A 27,751-nucleotide genomic window follows, 5' to 3' on the forward strand; every position below is an offset into this window, starting at 1 on the left:
TCATAACGGAAAGAAGATGACGCATAAGATCGGTACTTACTCGTAACGAAATTTTTATATCGTACGATGACTCGAATGTGCATGATCGGTGATACTAGGTCGAACTGAAACATCAAATTTTTGAATTGCCACGTCGAGTCTGTTCGATAAGCTAAGTCGATATCAACGTTTTTACATTCTCTTCGAACGTCGTTCTATGAAAATTTTGTATTTCAGAAAAAGAGTATAAAATATTACCCGGCAGAGCGAATGAGCAATTCAGATGGAGGCTTTAACATGAAACGTCTTGATGAATGTAACATGATCAATTACTATGCTTATAATCATAGGAAACTATAAATAAGTTTAATATAAGTCGTAAAGAAATTTATCAACTTCGTATCGTATCGATGTAACACACACAATCATCTAAGAAAAATACAATATTTCGCAAGTTTCTAAGAATTTCTGAAAAAATCTGCGCTACAATCCATTCACTGGTATAAAGGTACTTCGAACGTCATGGCATCGCAATGACACGATGGCCAACTAATTTGTGAAACGTTTCAGTAAAAAGAAAAAGCAATTCCCGGAGAATAGTCATTTCTGCAACATTTTCCACCTACGTTGAAATGTCGCAACGAATACCTTCCATCAACGGGAACGTAGAACGATTCCTCGGCGTTTCATACGTCCAGTCGATCGACGCAACAAAGGAATCTCCCCGACGTTATTGCGTCGAGATCGGAATGCAGGTGGAGGCGTCGTGACCGATTGCGATCGTTTCGCACAGATTCTCGATACATTTAAATCGCTTCGTTTGCCGGATGCTCGATCCGCCATCGAGAAGAACCAACCTCGATCCCTGTTTCCTTTTTTTTTCTTACCTTTTTCTGTTCTCTTTTCATTCCATTCGAATCGTCCGATTCGTTCTTGACACGGATGACTTTTCGACCTGGTCCGGTCAATCCAGATGGACCACCGATGTTGCTCGATCCTCCAAACTGATTTCAGCGAATCACAAATGGAAGAAACAAAAAGAAAGTACAGCGTTTCCTATGGTTTAACGATCAAACTTTATAGAAGAATATCTTATGACTAGAGTGCGAGTATTTATCGAAATTTAGATTTTTATGAATATAATTGAAAAAGTGGGATCTAGGCACAAATTTGTTTTACCTGTTCAATATCATGGGAAATATTACACTTTGGATATTTCGTACGTTTATACCAAATTTCTCATAAATTCTCATAAATACATACACTCTACAGTTTAATTAATCGTGGCAGATGGAATAACCTTATGAAAGAAGATAGGATGGTGTGTAAGAGTAACAGAACGAATTTCTACGCGACGATAGTTGGAGGCGAAGGTCCTTTGGTCTAGAGATGCTCGTAAAAGGAATGAGTCTAAGAAACGGTAAAATCTGAAACAATAAATTGGACCTGTCTCGTCGGTTACGTGTGATCGTCCGATGAGATCGTACAGTGGAGAAACGATAATAGGTTGATTTTATGACAGAGACCGAAGATAAAAATGAGTTATAGTGGTTAAAATGTATGGTAAATAACGTAGAAGCAATAGTAAAAACGTTCTTATTAGGCATAATCCAGCGGCAGGTTGTCGGTTGTAAAAGAAACCGCTATCGTCCTTTTTTACAAAAATATTGCACCTCGCTAATAAAATTATATATCGTCGAGATTTTATTATCGGTTGCTTAAAAAACATCAGAGTCCCCCGTTTTTAAATACGACGTTACCAAAATATGTCTTGATCGAAACGTGTGTGTAACGAAATATTAAAAAGTGAAACGTTAATCTCGATCGGTTATATGTGTGGCTATAAAATTGAAATACATACTGTAAGAGTGAAATGGGAGTGCGATTGTTAGCGTTTGAAGTTTAAGACGCCCACGAGAAACCATCAATTACGCCAAATGATTCTCATAGCCGGTAATTACCGGTAGCCAGGGCCGATTTGTGTCAGCAGCTGCAGCTACGTCGCGAGCCGATCGATTGTTTCTCGCGGACGCAAAGGCGAACGTGAATTGTGCTAGCAGTCGATTGCGAGATATCGTGGAGGACGATATCTATAGCGACGATGATATCATCGAACACAAAATTAAACATCAATTAGCATTCCAGAGAAAATTAAATATCACAAATTTTTACCTCGAGAGATCTTCTATAATTTGTTACAATATTTTTACTGTTACACAACTAAGGTATAATTAAGTAAATTAAAGGTTACAAACTTAACGTTGGCATCATCTATCAATACCAGAGATTGCAAAAACACATCACCTCGATTTTCTTTCTATTTGATGGACCACCTCGCACTATCGATCGACGAGACAGTGTCGACGACCGAACGAACCTGTCACTTTTTCTTCTTCTTAAGCTAAACATCGATCGTGTATTTATGCGATGAAATCGAGAAACTGACAAATTAATCACGTTTGTAAAAATATCAATTTGCATGTGTATCCGCAGCCTAATCGTCATAATGCGGATCACCGGGTTAAATCTATCGACGACACGATCGAACCATAATTCCGCCGATCGAGCTTGTTAATCACGTCGTTTCACTATATCAGTTCGTGTTGATCACTCATAGTTACAAGTAGCGGCGAAGGCAGCGTGCGTGACACTCGTGACGTCTCCTCTCTTTTTAAACCTTCTCTTATCTGGCACGAGATCGAGATCGAGAGCGCTTCTGTACAACCATCGAACGAACGAGAAACGAATCCACCTGTCGACAGGTAAACTCGTTATCGTCCACGGCGATCGGTCACCTTTTGATTTAATAAGACCACCGTACGATGACGCGATCTTGATGTCTTTCTGTTGCGGTACGCGGGAATCGATATCTGGCCGCGCCGGTATGCGACGTAGCCAACGGCGCGGCGTCTCATTTGAATTCCGATCGAGTATCGTTTCGCTCGATCGAAGGACCTGCTCGGTATGCCAGCTCCTCGTGAACCGCGCGTTTCGCGATTTCGACCACGATCCGCACTCTGTTTTCCACGCAATCGGCGAGCTTCGTATATCGACGCGGAGATCTGGGTAAAACGGATGTTTACCTGGGTCAGAGGGATCACCAATGGAATGTGGATAACTGGATACTGCAGGCTCTGCTAGAATATCGGCAGTTTAACCGAAGACTGGAGATTTTTTGTGTTTAATGTTAGACATTTTTTGCAGGATTGATCGGAGGTATGTCTCGCTGTGGACATTTATGAGTTTGCCGGATCTAATGGCATGATTTAATTGCAGTTTGGAGATCATTTCGTGTGTTTGATGTTGAAAGTTTCGAGCGTAAGCGGGTATAAATTGGATTTAACCAATTAGTTTCTAAAAGGATTGCTGGGAAAATGTTATCAATGGTGGAAACAGATGGCTTTGATAAAGTTGGATTTAATCGGAGTCTGAAGTTAATCTAAATTGATTTGCACCAATAATCTTCGATAAATGTTTGGTTTACAATGAACTAAATTAAACGTCACGGCGATAATTCCGTTATCGTTAGTCACACGGAATAAATTTATCGCGTTATTAAAATAAAATATTACATCGAACTCGTCAACGATCGTTTTAAACGAGAACTTCAAATTTCAATATATTTTGCATTTCATAAAATTGAACGAACCAAATCTATTCACAATTTCACAACAAATGACCATATTCCAACTCTGAAAATCCCCATTTATCTCGTTGTGTCTACGGAAGAGATGTAACATTCTCGTATCTCACTCGAATCCACCCACTATCTGCATCCACGGCAAAAAAGGTAGCAAATTAGCTAATGTCGAAGATAACGACGACACCGTTCTCCACCTCTATACGTTGCCTGTTGCTGGTTCTAGAACGCGTGCAATCGTTATCCTTCGCCTCCGTGCACACGTGGGTGTTCCATTCGGGGCGTGCATTATCCCGACTGTCGTCGGCCAGTCGTGGTTGACTAATGAGAGAAAAAGCTCGAGATTTACCCTAACTTCGTCCCACATAAAATCCTTACAACCGTGTAATGAGTTCCACAGACAAGCGTGTCGTTTCGTCTCACAGGAGAGAAGAAATCGCTTCCACGCGTAATTGTTACGAGACACCTTGCGGTTTACAGTTTCTGCTGCTAGGCATAAATAGACAATCGGTTTTCATTGGAATCTACGAAACACGGAGTAGTGCTTTGAATAGATAAACGATCTAAAAGCTTCCAATTTTTTAGTGCGGTGCTTAATAGATAGTTAGTAAGGAACGCAGAGAAGAAGTCACGTCGTGAAACAATTTTTATCCAAAAAAATGGATCGTCACCGGAAAAAAAAAGATGAAAGGAAATTGCGTCCTATAATCTTATCGGATATAACCGAGAAATCGACATCTATACAGAGATTTGTTGCACTTATCGCTTTATTTTAGACATATTATGTATCTTTGCATATTATACGTATTCTGTACATTTTTACATTTTTATATTTCACACACATGAACAAATATCCGCTGTCTATATAATATATAAAGTATCCAGAACGGTCGTTTCAGTATTTAATAGGCGAAGCGAATCTCCAGAGACAACTCAATCGAGAAGCCAACGAAACCGAAGAAACACGAGAAGAAAAAGCGCGCGAAAAGCCTCTGAATAATACGAAGATGGCCGCGAAAGCTATGCGGGTGATGCGGAGGACCGAGCGTGACGGCGCGTAGCGGCGAGATTACAGGCTCGATAATTAATATATTGAGCGGTAATTAATATATTGGCCGGGCAACGTCGGCAACGTGTTATTAGAGAGGAACCCTCGAAAAAGAGGACCGACACAGGTTTGCCTCTTTGCGGCGACAGATTCCGCCTTTTCGACGCTGCAAAACATCGAGCGACGCCTCGAGACGAAAAGAGTCAGCTGGCCTCTTCCGCTTTCCCCCTCTTATCTTACTCGCGTCGATCGTGACTCAATTTATCATTGATCATTTGCGCGATACGAATCCATCGCTGTCGCGAATAAACGTCCGCGAAGTTATTACAGCGGCGACGGTGGCAGATACGCGGACGATCGGGAACACGCATCGTCCTTCCTCGCTGCCTTTCATATGCTTGACTGTAATTTATCGATCGACCGCCTCCGATAACTTCGTCCTACCCTCCCGCCGCCTCTCTCTCTCTCTTTCTCTCTCTCTCTCTCTCCTGTTGCGCCTTTCTCGATCGCACAAGAGGCCGCCGCCGATCGAGGAGTGACGTGAACGCGAGTCGTTGCTCAATTACTCGCTTGGGATGATATCGAGAGAGTTTTTGGAGGTCGATGGAATTTTTAACGAGAGACGGAACGGAGGAGGAGAAGGTGAATGGGGTGTCGCCTCAGCTATCGCCGAGAATCAACGGGGAATTACAAGTTAATCAAAGATCGTCGGCCGATCCGGAGATAGCTCAGGCGGGAAGCCCAAGATACGAGCTTGCCTCTCGGTGTGAGTCTTTCGAAGAATGCTGTTGCGTGGTTTATATTGGGAATTAAAGTATTTCGAGGTAGTGTGTTTTGAAATTTCAAACAGATTTTAATTCCTGTATCCTGTGATACGTTAAGTTCTTACTCGTTTGAAAGAATTTTTATGTACAGCGGAACGTAATTTCTGATACGACGTCCAAAGAGGTCCTAGCTTATATCGAGAACGTTCTTTAACAAGGAATTTTACTGCAGTTCGTTTGAAGGTATTTGTACCCGAAGCTTACCGCTATAATACAGTTCGCAGCATACATCCGCTGTAACAGCATAATCGCGAGTACGAGATTTGTGGTGCAATGTTAAATGAAATGCAGATTATAAAGTACAAAATTTATAATAAATTTCATTTTTCAATCTTCGTAAATAGCCAATTCACACAACTTGTATCCTTCGTTCAAATTAATTAGAAGAATAAAAGAATTCCAATAAAAACCAAATAAAATTTTTTACTATATGTAACACGCTACGTATTGCGCTATTTCGACTTCGCGAAGAATTCTGCGGCAAAGACAACGTTTTTCAAATTGATCACTGATTTCGATTAAAATCTATCCAGGAAAAATTTTCTATCGCCGGAATTCTATCCAGAGAATAGAAAATCAATAGAAACGCTAAAGAGTTACCATTTTCAATGTCTCAATTTTGTGTACAAAGATACACAAATACTTTCACGAACAGAATACGAGGTGCATAAAAATACAGAATTAATCGAGACTGCACACCGGGCAGAAGTAAAAGAACAGGGAGGTCCGTCCAATTAAGCGTAAAAAGTTAATCGAGCGTTTACGACAGCGTAATTCTCTCTCGTCTGCGGAGTCGTTACGGTTCGCGGGATCGTTTCTCGATCGAAGGATCGTCTCGTACTGGACCAGACGAGCTTTCCCAGATCATTAATATGTCTGTCGACGCACGAGGCAGCCCTAGAAAACGGCAAGAAAAACGGTATAAACCGGCTAAAATATCACGAGACGCGGTTAATAAGCCTTCGTATTACGCGATTTCAACGAGATCGGAACTGTTGTCACTTCGATCGTATCGGCGATTTTAGCGGATTTAAATACGACCAAAAGAGCCCCAGCTGACCGCGATAAATTATCCGGTCCACCGATTATTTCCTTGCAACACCGCCAGGTCAGCCAACCTTATTTAGAGAACTCGCGACCGCCCCAAGCTGGAAGCGTCCACGCGGATTCCCGAGCGCGGATACTCCCAGAATAGGAGAAATTCCCTGACAATCGGCTTGCAGACCGCGATCCTTCTCTTTCCCGATTGGAAGATACGCGCCGCCGATTCGGAGCGCCGTCCTCTTCGTCTACGTGGAGCGTGCTCGTCTCTCCGCGGCTAGAAACCTCGAGAAATCGCGGAAACCGGGTCGATCCGAAAGGTCAACTCGGCGACATTTCGCCGCGGAGGAGGATAGCTTATTTGTTATCGATAAGTAGAATTTAGGTTGAGGAATTGGACGGAGATGAGTCAGCGCTGGAAATTGGGTCAGGTAGTTTGCAATTTGGGAACTGTTGGTTACGGAGATTAGGGAATGAATTGCGGAGAACGTGTAAGGCGTTTTAATAAAATGTAACGAAATAGATAAGTTTTATTAGTAATATAAGATAATATATAAACAAGTATTATAAGTATAAACGTGGAGTGTGACTATCACAGTGAGATTAACGAGTACGTAGATTTGTCTCGGACAAGTTTGAACAAGCACGCGAGCATACCGTAACACAACGTATGGGATCCGAATATCACGATGAAACAGAAGAGTACGTAGATTTATCCGTTGAAACCAGACAGAGAACAACCACAGTACGTACTATTATCAACCAATCGAACATATTCAAAGGATTCTTAAAGAAATCTAGTAGAAACTGCCATTACCCCATTCAAACTGACAAAACGCTATACTTTGTAATAATAACGTATTTTCCACATACCACGCGTCACCATCATTCTACTTACACCGTTCATACCACTCAATAACGCTTACAAACAAATTCAAACCTCGCAGCATCCATAATTATCCCCGATTCCGCGATACACGTCGACAATGGCACACTATAACTGGAAACCAACGAAATTTCTCCGATTGTAAGTGGGCCGCGCGGCGACGTGTTAATTCGCCGCGTTCATTGTGCCAACGGGGTTCTATTTGTCGAGGTAGATTTACGAGCTCGGCTCGATGGATCGAGCGGGACGGTTGCGTGCAGGTATCGAGGGAGCTGTCTCGTTGCCGGGTTCGAAGGTGGCGAATGATGAAACACGCCGCCGCTACGAACAGTCTCGTCCATCAGTAAAATGACGTGGAATTAGTAGTTTCGAATGGGATGGCTGGTTGCAAATTTGAATTTCATCTGGCGGCGCGTGCACGCGTCTTCTTTCGCGGGGTTAGCATTCGTTCGCCTCGGTGAAAGGCATCGAGGACACCTATATTCGTTGGATTTCTTTATCGTATTTATACAAAGAATGCAAGTGGTTTATTAGTACGGAAGTCCCCGTAGCTGGTGCTCGAACGATAAAAAGAGCCGAGTGCGAATGAAACTATGTATGAAATTATTTCTGATTATCGAAATTATTTAACCTTGTTGCGATCCTTAAATTCTTATATTTTTCTTATTCCAACGATGCGCGATAAACATCGTACGATCTTGCACGAGGCAACGATCGTTCGGAACGCGGTGAACGCGGCTTCCACGGTAATCGCGACGCACCTGTGGCCGTCTGTTACTCGCGAGCAACTTACTCGAAAGCGATCGCATCGATCGTGGGTACTCAAGTGCGGACGAGTTGACTTTTCCGACAATAATTGCGGCCACGGTGTGCCGATTGCGGCGTCGGTGATGACTCTCGTTTTACATCTTGGCTCGCCGTGAAACACGAGAGAGGAGTCGAATTATGCGCGCTGCTGGCAAAAAGAACGAGAAAGTTGGGAAATCGTGCTATGTTTACAGGAAGCTCATTTATTATCCTAAAGTAGCTTTGACTCTTTGTTTGCACGAATGAGACGATCGCCTAAAAAGCTAGAAAGGTTTTAGAAGTCTGTTCAGACGTAAACGAGTTAACTCGTCACGCGAAATGTCAATATCTTGGATGAAAATGTTCATCCATGAGGAGTAGAATCAATCTAATTGACACTAATTTTTCATCAGCTTCCAATTAACTCACTATTGAATTTGTATGAGTACGTCCGAAAATATAAGCTACCGAAACATATCACTACATTATACGACGACACAGGAACATTAAAATTTACCATGCAACAAGTATATATTAACCGAATGTTGAATAAATATATAGTCGTATACAGGGTGGTTGGTAACTGGTGGTACAAGCGGAAAGGGGGTGAATCTACGCGAAAAAAGAAGTCGAAAATATGGAATACAAATTTTTCGTTCGAGGCTTTGTTTTCGAGAAAATCGACTTTGAATTTTCGCTCGGTACGCGTGCACTGTATCGCGTCTCGTTATAACGGATCGCACTGTAGATTGTTGTCTCGATTGACGTTATTTTTTTAATTTTTAAAATTTTTAAATTTTTAAATTTTCAAATTTTTTAATTTTCAAATTTTCAAATTTAAAAATTTTCAAATTTTCAAATTTTCAAATTTTCAAATTTTCAAATTTTCAAATTTTTAAATTTTCAAATTTTCAAATTTTCAAATTTTCAAATTTTCAAATTTTCAAATTTTCAAATTTTCAAATTTTCAAATTTTCAAATTTTCAAATTTTCAAATTTTCAAATTTTCAAATTTTCAAATTTTCAAATTTTCAAATTTTCAAATTTTTAAATTTTCAAATTTTCAAATTTTCAAATTTTCAAATTTTCAAATTTTTAAATTTTCAAATTTTCAAATTTTCAAATTTTCAAATTTTCAAATTTTCAAATTTTCAAATTTTCAAATTTTCAAATTTTTAAATTTTTAAATTTTCAAATTTTTAAATTTTCAAGTTTTTAAATTTTAAAATTTTAAAATTTTTAAATTTTTATTCTATATTTTCGACGTCTTTTTTCGCGTAGAATCACCCCCTTTCCGCTTGTACCACCAGTTACCAACCACCTTGTATAATGAAATCTACGCAAGACAGTCATTTTTTAAGTTTCACGGCATATCCTCGCTTTAGTCAAAAGTAAAAAGTTAAGAAACGCTGCAATTAACACGTACATCAAGTATACTGCCAAATAACAGTAACATATCGTAACCAAGAGAGAACAAATGAAGCGATGATTCTAATAGAACGAGGAGTTTCCGTAACATCGATGAGATCGGTAGGATACAAAGGTTCTTTGCGATCGAAGCAGTGGCAAAGTCCTCCAGTAACAAACGCGACGTTCTCGGCCACGGCCACAGTCGAGGTTAAAACAGGAGGAAATCGAGCTTGGCTAGACAAGGATAAACGGAAGAAGAATTTAAGGAGAGCGAGCTGACTTCTGCTCCATGAATATTTAGGGCCCTAGTGCTCCTGCAATGGAGTATTTATTCGCGAACGCCGGTTTTATATCACTCAAACGGGACGAACCTTCGCGATACGTCCACCGGCGCTGCCGGCTTCTCAAAGGGGCTTTCCCGATGGGGGTCCGTGTGCTCGATCGCCAAGATCGAGTTTCACCGTCCACTTGGTCCCGATCACCGTTGAAATATCACCTGGATCGAAGCCACCGATCGACGATACCGGACCAATCCACGCGTTTGCTAATCGCGGATTGTCTGTTATCGCGTCTCCTTCTGTCTCTTGTCGATTCGATATTCCTACTTGCTTCGAGTCTTCGTACAACGAGCGGTTCCTCGATTCTCAAGTAAAATCGAATTCTATTCTTAGGAACTACTTGGGAAGAAGCTATTTGAATAAGTTGTAGCTTTATTATGATTGTCTTCGATTAAAACGATTAAAATGTCGTACGATTGAACGAGCGCTTTCTATGTTAGGCGAATGAATGAAAGAAATACAGAGAAAAGGATCTAATTTGCAAATGAACCACTCACGGCAGTGTTTAAAATTTGATGTAATAACTTCCAAACTAAATCATTTCTTTTCCTTCTTCAAATATTTTGTAAGATAGAACAGGAATAAGGATATCAAGGTATAGGGATAACAGGTATAAGAAACCGAAACGAATCGACGAATGAACTTAAACATCTACTTACAATATAACTCACAATATCAATATATCAATGTTTAATTGTAAGAGGTTCTCAGGATTATTTGTCAATATATAAACTCGTTACTGGCTCAATTTACCGCCCAACAGACTCCCTTCTAACACACCTCCACACAAATGATTTCATGGGGCATTGTCATCGTAATCGTTCAATTAAGTCGATGAAATCAAGCCCGTCGCTAATTGAATGGTCGTTGATGGAACAATTAGCTGTAGCAAGTCGTTAGAGAGGGCATAGTCGACGTTCAATCGTTCTCGATTTCGAGTTACAGGTTACAGGCAGGCGATAAATTAAGTCGCGAGCCTCGGCTACGCGCGTAATTAAGCTTGCCGGCTCGAATTGGGCCCGAGTATACTCGTCTGAGAGTTTCCCTCTCGCGGAGTTGTCGGTTAATCTCCTTCGATCCACCGTACTTCGAGGCTCATGCGTGAAGATGAGGCGCGGCGCGACTCGGTCCCTGGATCATCGATCTTTCCGGCTCGCGGCGTTATTTTTACGCCGTGCAATTGAGTTACGTTTACGACGGATCGATATGCAGCGTGTATACTATCCTTCCACGGGATTTCTTCCTGTTCCAGACGAGATATTACGTCTGGAAGATGGGTGTAAGATGAGATTCTTGCAATTTTTTATCTCTCCTCTTTCTTCCTTTCCCATTAAAAATTTGTAAGGCTTTTTAAGCTTCGCTGTTTGAGGACTTTTGAAGTTTTGTATACTCTAAGGATGAATATTTCGATTAACAGAACATTTTGCAAGTTCAAAAAATATTAAGGGTGAAGTAGTAGGAAATAGAGATATATGGAGATAAAAAACACATTATTCTGAAATGATTATCGTTTAATTATCAAGATGAATTACAAAAAGTTATACCGACATTTAAATTTACACTTGCGTCTCGTTCGCATTTTAATATCTGCCAGATGTTGACTATTATTATCGATGTATAAAAATCAATAATGTTCGCCTTGCAAACCCGAAACCAAATACAAAACCTATCTCGTGTGAATAATTACTAAAAAAAAAAGCACTAAAAGATCTTGAATCCAACATAATCACCATTTAAAATCCAACTCATAAAAATCTCACCTGCATCCCATAAAAACTGATGTCTTTTTCTTCCCAAAAAACGAAAAAACGCGAAGAAACGAAACTTAACAAGTCTAAATTATGCTTCCACGCGTCTTTAACATCGGCGCGGTGCAGAAGTCATCAAGAATCCGCAACCTCGTTGCTGGGTTCGCCGGTTCTTCCTTCGAATGGTACACCATCAACGGATGAAATCGAAGAAAAACGAAAAACAGGGAGTAATGCGAACGAGGGCTTCTCGGAGTTAAGTGGGACGATAGGCGGTTCGAAACGGTGGCACGCGTGATTGCGAGCGATCACGCCGTCTACTTTAAAGGTTAATGCCGGGACGCCAGAAAAATGGCGGAATTAATGCGTCGCGTGTGCTACCGGTTGCGTGGCCGATCGCCATTCCCGGAGCGAGCAACGGGAAAAAAGGCGACGTTCTGCTCGTGGCGTGGAAGCGGCGTAAACGCGCGTGCAGAGAAATTCGACGCGGCTCGGAAACTATCGGGAAGTCTGTTAACGGAATCGGTATTACCGGCCCGCTGCCGGCTATAATCCGGATCCACTCTGGGATCAGCACGATTACAGGCTGCCGCCGGTTGTGTGGTCTACAGCTGGTCCCAGGGTGGTTCCGTTTCGTTACAATGTAGAAAAACAGTATACTCGTAGAACCTGCTACTCCACACGTGTATTCTATTGTGCGCTGCATTCTGTTGCATACCAGTAGACTGTTGCGTACTTGAACTCTACTTCGGACGCGTAAATTGAATTATTTGGTGGAATAACTTGGGTACATATATCTGAATTTTTGTTTACGGTAGATTTATACGTATTATATATCGCATATAAAGAGAAAAATATATCTTTTTTGGTAGAATTGTGATTTTTAAGTGCATGATTTTGTAAAGTATAACAAAATATTCAGAGGAGGTCGAAGCTACGGAAAATGAACACTTTTTTGGAACATTTTTCTTGATTTGGAAGAGGTGTTTGCTGGTTGTCCAATTTTATTGCGATTATATAGTCATAACTTATGTCATAACCATATAGAACATATAGAACTCATAAACTAGTTATTCTCGCATGTTATTTATATAAAATAAAAAGGAAATCGATTATTTGGCTTATATGTTGAATTTAAAAAGTAGTTTATTTGTCTATTAGTAAAGAAAGAAAGTACTTACTTGTGCTAAATTTCCGACGCTTTCATCTTCTTGTCCATCTACCTCGCTTGAATTCTATTGACACAACTATGGTGAACTATCGGCGCACAACTATCGTAGAAGACTCTTATGGCAAACAAGACTGGATTGATAGAATTCGGTTTTTATACATTCTTATTTGTTGTTTAAAAGGTTTGAATTTTCGTTCTTCGGATACAAATTGAAAGCGAATTCAGGAAAAGCTTCATATCTGGTACGCTCGAGCTGCCTGATTTCTATACCAGAATCCATCCTTTATGGATTTAAGCAGATCTGATTTGGTTGTAACATGAAAGAAAGTATCTGTAATCTGGTACTTGTAGACAGGTTGATTGGTAAACCAGAAGTGTTTCCTAATATGGATTTAATGAAAGTATTCGGTGAAGTTCACAAGAAAGTGAAGAAAAACAAATGCTTTAATTTGACTCATCTGGCCCCACAAAACCTCTGATCCTTGTTAATAAACTACTTAATTCAAAGATTTGTAGTTCGTTGGAGAAAATACAGCGCGTCTTCTCAAAGATATCCAGCTTTCTTCTAAATTTCTTCGCGTCTCAGATAAATTTCTGCAACGAAAAATACAAAGTCTCGCTACGAGCGTCGTTCCGTCGTTATTAACTTTCTAAACGTCATGCAGTTCTACGTTTCTTCAAACTCATTTTATTTACATATCCTTACCGTATAGCGCTGTAACCATAGGACTATAGCATTTTATTGTTAGGTACGTTATTCCCATAATCAATCTACTTAAAAGTGTCAAAGGATTGCAGATCTTAAGAAACCCAAAAAATTGTTCAATCCTTATCACAGAAATATATCACATCTCCATAAAACTTTCTGCAAATCTCTACGGAAGAGCCAGCGATCAAGGGATTTCCGCGATGTTAGCATCTTCTAATCGAGCAGACGATCGTTCGGACGTTGCATTCAAGGCAAACGCCACTTAATAGTTCATAAACCCGCGATACGCGAATCGCGTTGCCCGCGGCTCGTTTCGAATCGTCCCGAGGAGATTCACAGATCGTAAGAACGCGACGAGCGTTAGAGAGTCGTACTATAGTTCGTTGGGACAGGGCTGAACGAGCTTTACTCGCGCGAAGGCTCGCAACAGCGGACTTTTGACGCTCGTAAGTTCCCGTGTAATGACTTAGAGGATTGCGGCCGCCACGGTCACGGACGTGTAATTTACGCGGCTCGTAAGTCGCGAGAGGTCCGGCGCTCGCAACGGTTCGGTTACAAAGTCGCATGCCTCCGCCTCTGATAGAACGGCTCGTAATTTTGACGCTAACGATCGGCGAAACGCGGATTGGATCTCACGCGGCCAGTCCCTTCGGCCGTTCCTTCTTGCGGAAGTGCTTGGATAATTGGGAAATGAAAAGCTGACTGGATAAGGGAATTGGATGCTGGCTGAGGCTAGCGGGGAAATGAATAATTATTCGACGATGAAAGTGGGTGCGACTGGATCGTTGAATTAGCGGATACCGAGAGCATGCTGATTCGTCGAGCGAATAAGTGGGGTTTTAGTAGATGGTGGATTGGCTGTATAGTTGACTTACGTAAACAGCCGAAGTACTTAATTTTTAAGCAAATTTTAAAGTGTCAAGTGTGTTGTTCGTATTATGAAAATTAATCGGAATTAATATATGTTTTTTTTCTAGCTGGATATTGGTCGGGCTAATACGAAAATGAATAATTATTCGACGGTGAAATCATCGATTGATCGTTGAACCAATCGTTTCGTTACGTAGTCTGCTACGTATAAAACATATACTCGTATGTAAAAGTTCGAAAGTAAAAGCTTAAGTTCGAAAAGATGAAGCGAAAATTATAAAGCGATGAATTTAAAATAAGGTGTATTAGCTACGAATCTAAAGCAAAATTTGTTAAAATTACTGAAAAATCGATCGCGAGTCGACTCAGGCGAGACATCGCCTCGATTACCGTCCAACGCCGCGAAAAGCGTATTAGTTTCGCCGGGCGATAATATCGCTGTATATCCCTCTATCCGGTATATCTTCCGATAGTATCTCTACAAGTGCTCACACACCCCCATGAGACTCGCACACCTTGCGCTAGCCGCACCATGAACACGAGTATTATCCTGTAGAGGCACATAAGCCCAGCCCTCGTAAGTGTATCTATATGCATCACGGCCGGTGCATCTCGAGCGCCTCTTATGGGTTCCGTTGGCGTTGTACCATAATATTATTAGATAAACGGCGCGCTGCTAGATAGTGTGTGCTTCTATATGGTTTACATAAGCGGCTGTGACCCCGCGGGGTCCTCTTCCTTTTCTTCCTCTACCTCTTCCTCCTTAGCTATTCTATACACCTTTCCTTCTTCGTTTAGTTCGCTACGAAACATCCAACTACGTTAAGCTACGTCCTCACTGAAGCAACGACGAGGAACTCTTCGTTGACGTTCCGCGTGCAGACTACAGAGAAAGAACATGTTAAAAGCAGTTTTAGGATTTACTATTGTTATTGCGAATCAATCTCATATTACCAAACCTGTCGGTATATTTAATTTTAGAGCCGAATATATAGTCGTCCTCAACATAGAAAGATATTCCTATTAAGATACTGCTCGCGTTGACAATTATACCTTTGGTTTCCATAAAATTGCATCAACTTATCGGCTATTTTTAAAAGAGTTACATCTTCTTGAACAAATGTCGTCTTGAAAGAAAATCTAAATGTCCCTCCGATTACGTTGGTTCGTTATGAACAAAATGTGTCTAAAAATTTTGTATCTACTGTTATGTTACACCGAGAAGTTGCTCGTCGCTGCTTCAGTGAGCACGCGGCTTTAGAATCTCGCGATCCGACACACCGTAGAACTGGCAAGCGACAAGTGCGATCTTCTACCTTTCTCCCCTTCCTACGCTGCCGAGCCTGTCCATCCTCATCCCTCTTTTAAAATTGTCCCACCACCGTCTACAGCCACATCGTCGTTCATCTCCGAAGGGTTAATGGGGTTTCAGGGAAATTGCTTCGCGCCTAGCGATGGATAGAAACTGCGCACGACATGCTGTACGTACCTGGATGAGAGATGTTTGCTTGTCGCTGAAAAGAAGATCGAGGGAACGAAGGCGGAGGTTTTAATTAAGCAGGAAGATTTAGCGTCTAGTATAATTTCTTGATTAAGAGAAAGATTTACGTGGAAAGATGGAAGCAAGTGGAAGGTTTGAGACAATTTGGAACTTTTTCCTTGACACTGTCTTCTCTGTCCTTTTTGATTCAAGAATTCAAAAAAATCGATCGATAATTATCAATATAATTATATGTCTTCTATTACCATTGTCCTAAGCAATTATTTACGTAGCGCATAACTACCATAATTAGACTGCGAATATTTATGCAAATTCATATCTTTGCAAGGAGATTGATAAGGAAGTGAAACTTGAATCGTTTAACAAAGATAATTCTGAAAGTACAGCGATTTAATAAACAAAATTATCATAATGACAAAAATACAAACGTTCCTAGTTAAGAGTTAATCGGCATAAGACACCATTATAACGATCCTAATCTCTATGCAACGTCTCGAAACAAACTGCAAACGATACGTCGTCCAATTTAGGAAAATCATCTCCAACTAGAAGACCGGATTAGTCGCACGAGCGTTTCCCCGTGATAAAGCGTCGTCTTCGATTCCCGTGCGATAGCACGCACACGCGTGCTCAGTGGACGAGATCGGATCAGGAAGTGTAAGATAGGATGAAGAATGTTCCGGCAGAGCGTCGGGTCCTTCGGATCTTCATTAATAATTGCCTCTCTTCGCATCGGATCAAGTTTCTCCGCGCGAAGATGCGTTGCGTACCTAGCGATCTTTCGTGAACGAAGCACGAGCGTGGCTATCTTGAAACACAGGGAGGAAGACTGAGGATGAAGACGTCTAGCGAGTCGTTAACGAATTCATAAGGAAACTCAATTAGGCGCGGGGAGAAAATCGAAAGTCGATCGACGAGATGAGCATTCCTTCCCTGGCGCGCCTGTCTTTCACTTCCTTCTGCTCGTCTGGCCCGATGATTCCGTCTGATTCCGCTTTTTTCTGCCTTGTATTCTTTTTTTGTAGAACGCAGGTTGTCCGCATTGTGCATCCTTGATTACGAAATCTTTTTAGGCCATTTTTTCGAAACGTTTTTCTTTTATTAATCATTCGTCTTTATGAGTATTATTTTTGTCGTTCAATTCCACAAACATATCTCTTACAGATTATACAAATACAAGCATATACATTTTGACAAACATCGTTCAAATCTCCAAAGACACGCGATTGTAAGTCCAGTTTCGATAAAAATCCTCGGATCTATCGTTTCCACCACTTTAGTAGCTCTATCGTTAAATTCAGCATCCGAACCCAATAGGAAATAACCAAGAAACTATCTAAAAGCAAGACAACAAGCTTCACCTCGTGCCACATTTAACTACCAATTTCGATCCAACTTGGAGACTTTTCCACGGTTCCGTAACCTTGTTTCCATGTGAAAGATCGACGGAAAACGGCGGTACGTAGCTGGATCGTGGGTATCGATCGAGGCGCGAGAGATCGTCGAAGAAGGAAGGCCGGTGGCGCGCGGTGCAATCGCGAGATTTCCGTGAGAGCCGACGTGATCGAAAAGCCAATATCTGTTGCGCTCGATCCGCTCCGGCCGCACGGAGAAACGAGCCTGATCCGCCTAATGAACCGATCGCTGTATCGATTAGCGCCGGTTAAGAGCGATCGATTGCGTGTCTTGTCAAATTTGTCAACGGGCGCGAACCGGCCGCAGACATAACGATCCCGTCGGCCAGCCTGCCGAGCTTGCGAAACACGAACCATGCTCGACAAGGAGAGCCACAAGGTTCACGAGAGGAACAAGGACGATCGATACTTCTGGCACGCGTAACTCGATCGTTTGGTCCAGCCGAAAATCCAATCGAATTTACAAAAATTTTCTGTTATTAATGCTTGTATATTTAGTAAATATTATGTTAATATATAAAAACGAATGGGTCGGTTTCGCGTGTCAAAATTGGGAGTTTGACTTTTAGAACGTCGATGTGACGTTTGCGAAGGGGTTAATAAAAATGAATATATCATCAATATATAAGACGTTCTTAAGGAAGGCGTAGGTTTGTTAAAATATGAGTAGAGCGAGTAGTATCGAGTTGTAAATTCATAAATCGATGACGTTCTTTGAAATATAATTTAAATAAATATGTTGTAAATAAAGGAAATGATCGGAGAAACACGGGTCAACACCGATATTTTTAAGAACCTCGTAAATTTCCTAAAATGCTCATCCTTCGAAAAATAATTTTTGCTCGAATTTAAAATCCTGTATGAACTGAATTCGAGATCCTCTACCTCGCTTTTAATCGCACGAAGCTCGTCCCAACCCACGAAGATCATTAAATCGAGTTCACTCGTGAACACGACTAGTTTCTCGGTCTCGTGTTTAGCCTCGATAAACCACCAGTTGTATCTTTGTGCAGGCTACAATCTGGTAAAAAATTTGAGCAACGGGTTGCTGGTAATAAGACGTTTCGTTTTTCCACGTATAAGTGGCGGTTTGCTATCGACAGGAAGGAACCGCACGTTCCGCCGCGTGCACGGCCGACCACAGCACGCACCGCAGCATCTTCTTCCGGTTGTTCGAACGGCACGTCCGCATGCACGTTCACGCCACTCGATCGCCAATTTACGATCATCGAGAGGCGCTAAAAGCGACCCGTCCAAGATCTCTTGATCGCGAAACCTGTCGTCTTATGTTTCACTTGCCTTCGGAGCATGCTCTTACGACGTGGCAGCAGATGACGTATCAGTCCTCGAATTTGATATTTTTGTTTAGTCTTTTTATAATTACTTAAGGATATATAACGTTCGATCCATTCGGATGGCGTTAACGCGAGATTTCATTCGACGAATTTCAAACTTTCGAACTTTTTTAATACTTTAATTTCGTTCATTTTAAGGTTCAGGTTAATAAAATATATTTATGATCCAAATAATGCAAAGTTGTTAGGAACGTGAGCTGTGCGTCGCATGGAAAATCCGTGGAAGAGGATCGATAGCAACAACTCTGTCTAATACGCAGGGTGAAAATATATCTATCGGACGAAGAATACCGTGGACGCATTACAATAATGCGTATCTTATCGCCACTATTTCTCTCAGCTATTGCTTCATGGGTACCAAGCGGTAACCCGTTCAACCACACAGTGCCCATACAGATGCACGTTTATACTAAAAGGAAACACAGAGGGGAGAAAGAAGAGACCGCGAGGGTTACGAGATACCCCGTGAACGCGGCCCAATTACTATAAATTGAGTTATAACCGGATCAAATTGCCGATAATTGGCGATTGCATAGCTTAATCGAGTGGCATCCCCTAGCCCCACTCTCCTCCCACGTATTCTCTCGAACCACTCGATAGCTTGGCCTCGTCTCGCGTATGAAGTTATTCCAGCAAAGTGGTCTCCGCCATTGGAGAAACAGGGATTAGCTGGCGAGTCCCTTCTCGCAACGATACCATGTACGTATATTGTAATAGACGAAGCAAGAGGACGAAGAATAAGAAAGAGAAACCGATAGATATGTATAGAGAAGAACGTAGCCTTATCCCTCGACAATACAAATTGCTGATTATGCGCCCGGCTTTTACGTGCCTTCTAATTGGGCCGCCTTGCCTCTTGGGAAAGATCGAACGATCGCACGATCGGCCCTCGTTAACCCCTAACGCTCTCCGTGCACGCCACGGTTCCTTCTTTTCCGCTCCCTCTTCTTCCCCTTCGTTCCTCCGCCATGTCCTTCGTTCGTTTACTCTTCCTCCGGATCGTACGCGACTGGAGGACGCGTATATGGGCATGCAGGAAGTCGTACCACGCGTCGCTGGACCAGTTTCCAGCCTCGTCCCTTTTGACTATCGAAATCTGGATCAGGAGACGACCGACGCGTCTCCTCGTCGAGTCGATTCTTCGCTCGTCGGTCGCTCCTTACGGGATGATCCCTGTGCCACGGATTGGAACTTGACGTTGCGTGGGTTTTCGACTTGTTGACGGTCGAAGGAAGATTTGCTAATGTTTGGGATGGTTGCGTGTTTGGTTTTGTAAGAAATTGTTGGATGTTCGAAGAGATCGTACGGAATAGGTGATTTTCTGATTTTGACCATACTATTTTCGCAAGATATTTCTCACGATGCAGAAACCGACTGTGATCTGTGACAGGTACAATGAAAGGTAGTACGAAGATTAAAAAGTGTGAGTTTGACTCAAACTAATAACAACACCGTTTTATGCACCGTACTCTACAATTCGCGCACTTCTACTTTCGTGCAGTGGTCTGACAACTAGTCAGTCCACTGATAATACAAACCGGTGTACGTGATTCACATGCGGAGCAATTGACTACACCAGCGAAATATTAAATCATTCGCATGTTAGGCTATCGGTACACCGCGAATATTTACGCGTTTGTGAAAGATTTCAACACGCGCGACATGTAAAGATATATAAAATATCTCTGCTTAGCTTCATAAAAGTATGAATTTGCACAAAAATTCGCAGTCTAGTTATCTTGAATGTATTAAGACCGCTGCAACTTGGAAAATTTGTTTGAGAATTCCTTGTTCTTTTGATCTTCTCGTCTCAAACACTTCGATTTTAAAATACTCTCGCAAAAGGATATTTTCATATTTTTCCGTATGCAATGTATTGTCTCTGTCAACCGAAGCTTATCAACCAACGCACACGTGACAACGTTGCCTGTATAAAGCAATCCTCGTTCTAGGACACGGCTCATTACTCAGCGCCGTGGTGGCCAGTCGTTACGAGAGTATACGCATTCATCGTAATCGATTAAGGCTCATTACACTCGTCCTTTTCCTCTCCCGTTTCTCTCTTAAGACGCTCCGGTCGTTAATTCTCTTAACCGGGAAATGCTATATGGAGGAGAGAGGAGGGGGATAAAAGAAGGAAAAGGAAAAAATGAAGGAGACACGAGATAGCAGGCTGTGTATACACAAAGCGAACCACTTCTTATTCGACCCGCGTAGAAGAGTAAGTAATCGATCAATGGCTGGCTGCCCGTGTTCGTTGGACTTCCAGGTCCCTGGAGAGCTGTTGACATCGACCACTGGTGCGCTATGTTCACCGTTTTCTCGTATTCGAACCAGAGTTTCTCCTTTCGGAGAGAAGATCTTCCCTCGAAACGCAAAAGAGAAACGGCCACCGGAAAGGTATCGCGAGCGATCTCGCTCGCTCGCCTTTTGTGCATCTTAAAGGACTTCCGGTTACCGCTACCGGCTTAAGAATCCTGACTATGCGACGTCGTCTCCGCGTCTTCTGGTTTTTGTTTCGTGCAGATGAACCTATCAACGACCACGTTCCTTCTCCTTAATCGATCCGGGTCGTTGAGACGTAACGCTGTATGGAATACCGATCTGGCTTAGAATTTCTATTTGGACGGGCAGCCAATCTTTAACATTTCGTCGTCGAGCAGGTTAATCGGGCCATAACGAATTTCTACGCACTGGTCTCTAATTTCAGACCTATTGCAGGATTCGTTACTGTCGAATCATGTTGTAGTTGCTGTGAACTGGTTTCAATGATTATGACGATTTGGGAAATTAATTTTTTATTTCAAACATAGTTTGTTGAGATCAAGATTTCATTGACTCTTTTTAAACAGATAGTTAGATGTGACAAAATCTAAATTTGCAAATCAATTTTGTTAGCTACTGAATCTTATTTTTAATAGTAAGTACTTTTAAATTTTCATTTATTGTCGTTAAATTTTCATTGATCACAATCCTCTTAAACAGATAATTGAATTTTTCCTGCGCTAAATTGCAGTTAATTCTAATGATACTCACCTCCAAGTTAAATCGGAAGGAGGCAAATAGAATGCAAATCTTCTTCACCGTGATCCTTTCGATCGAGACCCGATCTTCGATCACCGCAGAAGGCTCGTCCTCATCTAGATCGCTCCAGTTTCTCCCGCAGCGCGAATTGAAGTGGGCAGTGTCGATCTCCGGATGGCTGACCGGTAACCGTTCGTCGATATTTCACTCGGCAAGAGGCCGCGGAATCGTCCCGCGTGCGCCAGTATTGGCCAACTCTCATGCATAGAGTCATGACGGGTCTAAGCGATTGCTTATTGCTGCAGCAACCAGTCGCCTGTGACTGACGCACTGCCTCGACTATCGGCCGTTTGTTATCCCAGATCCAGTGATCTACATGGTCCAATAGATGTTACGCTGACGTGAGACATTATCCGTATGTTTGGAGTGAATTTTACTCCTCTTGGAGCGCCCGATGATCTGGAGAAAGCTTGCAGAATTTTTACGAGCGAGATGGATGTAGGTTGATTTAAGATAATTTAGATGTAATGCACGCAAGTTAAAATGATGGACTTTGAGTTCAATAAGATCTGATGGCAGAGAAGGAAGAAAAAAGTAGTTTGAGAAACGAATTTTGCGTTCTATTAATTCGAACATATAAATTCGATTTTATAGAATTTTTTTAAATTCTTGCTATATGATCCTCAAAAAGGAGCTGGAGAATTTGATTTTCGAAGTGATACATCTCGATAAAATCTTAATCATTCTCCTTCTTTTTACCAAATCTCTCGTAAATAAATTTATTATACGATAAAACAAAACCGATCTCGAACACTTAGGTAATATTCCCCGGTGAGTTTACCAGAAAACAAACTAGATACCACTGCTGAATACATGTGCTGGAAGCTTACTGTTCGCTAGTTGAACAAATCGACTTGGACGTAGCTACGATTTTTCAGGGTGTACCAGTTTTTTCGAGCGATACCTACCGCGCGCGCGGAACGCGGCCCCTCGTGTCCCGTATACATTACAGCGTGAAACGAATGATTCCCTTCGTACGAGTCATGACGCCGTGAATTATGGCCATTTCCGCGAAATACGATCCTAATCGAATTTATTGCTAGGACCTAGGAATATAAAGACGTGAGATGTCGTCACAGTAAGAAGTTATTATTGGTCGCATATCGAGGTAGATTATGCTGAACTTTCATCAGAAAGTTATTGGGACATCAGGGGTGTTAATTAAATTTACCTGTGTCTACAGATTTAGCTACTGACACATATACAGAGAAAGAAAGCGTTAAAACGCAGGAAGTGACTCTCAGTGGAGCTGAAAATTTACTCCACTCGTCTAAGAGCATAAACCAAATTTATGCTTCATCCGTATATTCTCAGATCTACGATTCAGACGATGAAGAAACAAAAACTTGAAGATTTTCACATTTCACTAAAAAAATTCTACAAATTCTTGGTACGACGTATCGCGTCGTGTAACTTTCGCGTGTTACGTAAAACGATTATCGAGCGGCTTGAACGTGTGTAAGAAGACACGGTCGATTAGCATCGATGATCGAGGCTCGCGCGAAGACGATGTGTCACGTGGAGCGAAGCAAAGAACCGCGGAAGAGGGGCACGGACGCGAGAAGGTAGCAGCGAGGCGATCGCGTGCTATCCGGACGTGGAAGGAACATTCGACCTGGCAAGGTCAGCCGCGTGGGCAGGTATCCGTAACTCGACGATTTTGCAACGCTCTCGCGCTTCCTGCTGCAATTGATTAATGGCGACTGCGGCTCACCGCGTTATATATACCCGATCGACCGTGTCCTCGCTGCTAGTCGATGCAATCGAACCACCGATGATCACCTTCAAGGTTGATACGTGGATCGGCTGCTGGATTTCCAGAGTCTTTCGTGGTCCTCTCGTGTTTTTGAGGATCGAATGATTCCTCGTTTCTTCGTTTTTTTATTTCATACAATTATCGAGGCCAAGGGTTCCCTGTGTGGACTGCCTTCTTCGAAGTATGTTTTTTAAAATAAGTTTCAATTTTAGCTATTTTTTTTATAGCGCGATACATATTCGGAACATATGAAACTTTTTATCGTTCTTCTCTTATAACGTCGAGTTCGATTTATGCAATTGTACCAATAATTAGATTTATTCTCGTTTAACTCGTTTCCGAACGTAATCGAATTTTCCCATCGTCAATTGATTTCTGAAGATTTCGGGAATATATGAAAAAATCATTGTTGATATACGTCATTCCAAATAAGATTGAGATCTTATGCGAAAGTTTTTCTTCAAATATTAAAAATTCTTTTGTTCGTCGAAGCAAGGAGCAAGATCGAAAGAAAAATGTTGGAATATCGTGACAAGTTTGGCAGACATAGAGCGTATTTGCAACCTCAATCTCCATTCTTAGAATGGGATGAGCAAATTTTGAATAAGAATTATATATGACGTTTCGATCATGCAGTATTACGATTGCAGATAAGTAATCTAGCAAAGAAAGTCGTATGTAAGTGTGGCGGATCGGTACCAACAGGACGCCGACAGGTCAAGGTATCAACGCGGCGCAACACGTCCCGGGCGATCCGCGGGTACCAACCGCCAACACCAGAGGGCTACGAACATTGAATTCTGAACGTGTTACTAGAGAAGAGAATACTAATTCCTACTTGGGTATATTGTTTCGTATATAGATCAGAGTAGTGTACATGAATATAAAAACAGGAATCGATTAGATTGCATCATAATTGCTCATAATAAAAACACATCAGCTCACTGCTGTTATCTTAGAATCCTAGAATTACTTATACAACAACGTAGACGCCATGTTCCTGTTGGAAACAAACGCCAAAGGAAGAGAGGGTACTAGAAGAGGAAAACCTAAGAGGAGATATAGTAAGACACCTCATAGGGATTAAACAAAAAAATATTTAATTTCGCGTTAAAAGTTTAGGTACTGGCCGCTCGTGTTCACCGTTTACATGCTACTATGTACAAAATAAAAGAAATAAACTGATAGGGAATATCAGGAGGAGAGAACGTCAGAATATAAAAACGTTGTGGCCCGTTAAGCGAAGATTCGAGAGGTTCGCACATCAAGCTGAAGCATAGCAGAAGCGTACTCTCAATCGTAGCCGAGTCTCCCCTCTCTTGATTTAAACGCACGTATAATTTTTTATACTTCCCCCACCCTCCTTTTGCTTATTTACAAGATGATCGTTTGTTTTATGCACCGACGCGACGTCGCTTCTCTCGTTCATTTTTATTAACTGGCCTTTCGTTGTAACAGGGTCGCGGATGTGATCGTTACCAATCGTCTTCTTCTCTGCCTTTCTCTCTCTCTTTCTCTCCCTCCCTCTCTCTCGCACTCTCTTTCTCTCTCTCTCTCTCTCTCTCGCGCACACACACACACACACACACACACACACACACACACACACACACTCTCTCTCTCTCCGCGCCCACACACTCTTCGCTATGCGAACCATTCACAACCATAAAGAAGAATACAATTTACAACGATGAATCGTGCGTAGAACGAAGATAATATCCTAAAGCGGTCTGTTCTATGTATACATTTACATATACAATATGGAATATTTCAAATATAAATATATTATGTTAAGGCACTTCACTACTGGCCGGTATATACACGATTCTCCGACCTTTTTTATACAGTTAATTATATGTGATACAACCTTCGCGGCCTAAAACAAAGAAAAGCGATACGCAAATCAATGATAATGTCCTCGGTCGTAATAAATTAATCTCTTGTCGGACCGTGATCTATGTACAAATTTGAACACATTTTTGTGGTGTGTTATCGGCATTCCGTTGCAGTTCCTTAGCGAAACCTAACTCTCTCCTAACTTTCTGTTATACAACTTCATCGCCCTCTTACAACCTTCCATCTCATCTAATTTTCTCAAATATCCGTTTCTCCATTCTCAAATCCATCATCATCCTGTAATATCGATTTTTCTGTTTTCAGACAGACCAGCTAAGTGACTAGGCCGTTCGATTCTTCAAGCGAGAACTCAACGAAACTCAAGGTGCTTAAGAACTGAACGAGGCCAGACGTCGTGGGTCTATCAAACCGCCAGAAGCTTCATAGCGATATAGGTAACTCTGGCCTCTTCACACCTAACGTTAGATCCAAGGGCTTGCTCTTTGTCGTGGCTTCCTCTTTCGCGGGACTATCGGGATCGCTATTGTTATCGTTTAATCTACTAGCCTCTTCTGACGACTGACTGGGTCCCGGAGTGCTTCTGCTCGATCTGACACTAAGATCTATCGGTTCGTCTTGCTCAACAGCTAGACCACCTGGACTGGGACTGACCAGAAGCAGGTCGCCGCCTCTGGGCGAAAGTTGAGACGTTGATGGCGTGACTAAACCAGGTGGAGGATACACTAGGCCTAGACCTTGATGAGGATGGTATCCTGTCGTCAATGTAACCGTAGCATTGATCTTCCTAGGTGGAAAATCTCTTTCGGATAAGGTCGGTGATGCGGCACTGGTTTTGAAGTAACTCAGTGCTGAATTACTCCTTGATTCGGTATCTTGACCATCGACACCATCCACCGAGGACGCTCCACTATCACTTGGTGTGTCCGTTGTCCTTTTATAAGTTGGAAGGTACGGTCTGAGGGCGTCCGATGGACTGCTAGGCACGCAAACGCTATCCCTTTGAGCGAAGTTCATTGGGAACATCGGAGAGCCTGGAAGTCGCTGCTGTTGTTGTTGTTGTTGTTGTTGGTGTTGTCTATAAAATGGCGGAGGTGTTGTACTAGGTGGCGTACCCGGAGGCTGTTGAGAACTTTCACCGACTCTTTCACGCTCCCTTTGCCAGGCGAACAGACGAAGATGGTTTTGAAGAGCCACGTCATCCGGGTGGGGAGACTTGCTCCCCCTTTCTTGTTCCTGCTTCAGAATCGCCACGTGCAACAGATGCGATTGGAGGGCTAAATCTTCTTGACTAGGTGAAGTACGATCCGTTCCATCTTTGAATACCCCGCTTTGAGGTCCTTGAGCCTGAGGAAGGAATCCTGGTAGAAAGCTTGGTCCAAACGGCGAAACTGCTCCTGGAGTCATATTTTGATTTCCGTTCGTTTGTTCTTGGAGGAGACAGTGGATCTTGAACCAGTTCGAACGACGACCATACCGCGAGCCTGACTTTGACATCCCGACCACGAGACACTTTCGTAGGCGACACGCCTTGCACGATGTACGATTCTTCTTGTTGATCACGCACACGCCGCCGTTCTTGCATTCGGAGATGCTTCCCAGGTTGTTATAGGTGCGCCCGAAGAACGACTACGAACAGAAGGAAGAAAACAATGGTGAGATGTGGAAATGAAGAGCTTGAAGAGCGGTGTCGAGCTCGCTCTTGGTTTGATTTTCGTATCGTGAAAGATGAAATACTACGACATGTTGACAAAATTTTATTAGCAATGTCAAGTTTCTCTAATTGATCGATTGTTTCACGTACTCTAGAAGTCAAGAATTTGGTCTCGCCTTTTCAATTGTATTTGTATCGAAGATTTTATTCATTTTATCATTATAGAATTTATATTACTATTTACAATAATATCTTTCGCCGATCACAAGATCTGTCTTCTTTTTAGTAATACCAGTCCTTAATCCGTTACATTCAACAGATTGGCGCCACATAGCTTTTCCCTATAACCGAATTCTCCGTATTGAACTCACCTATTAACACGTTTGCCACCGTGCGTCATATACGTGACGCATCAGTTTCGCGCTAGGTATCGTAAGTATGTGTGAACGAGGCTTGGATTCAATGTTTGATAAAATAAAAAAATGCAGTTTTGTCTGCATTCGACGAAGATATTTCTGTATGCAAAATATAAGCTGTGATGGATTACATTTGGCTTGGTGCTACACCAAACGTGTTACGTTGCAAAAATGACTAAATTAATTAACAAGTACAACATATTGAATTCAAATTTCTCTGTAAATAATATAGCCAACGCGTCAAGAAATTCTATGCGCTATACTTT

General features: G+C 41.9%; 1 protein-coding gene across 2 annotated transcripts in view; it reads right to left on the minus strand.

Moving 5' to 3' along the window:
* Nucleotides 1-5,113: 5,113 nt before the first annotated feature.
* Nucleotides 5,114-27,751, minus strand: part of LOC117209401 (zygotic gap protein knirps-like) — a 132,952-nt gene continuing 110,314 nt past the window's right edge. For both annotated transcript variants that reach the window (XM_033451419.1, XM_033451420.1), the window contains exons 3-4: nucleotides 25,175-27,044; nucleotides 5,114-5,155 (exon numbers count right to left, since the gene is read on the minus strand). In XM_033451419.1, the coding sequence (XP_033307310.1) occupies nucleotides 25,839-27,044 (1,206 nt within the window). In that variant the 3' untranslated portion in view covers nucleotides 5,114-5,155; nucleotides 25,175-25,838. The remainder of the gene's footprint in view (nucleotides 5,156-25,174; nucleotides 27,045-27,751) is intronic.

The sequence above is a fragment of the Bombus bifarius genome, unplaced genomic scaffold (genome assembly GCF_011952205.1).
Source record: "Bombus bifarius isolate JDL3187 unplaced genomic scaffold, Bbif_JDL3187 scf7180000008176, whole genome shotgun sequence".
Classification (NCBI taxonomy): Eukaryota; Metazoa; Arthropoda; class Insecta; order Hymenoptera; family Apidae; genus Bombus; species Bombus bifarius.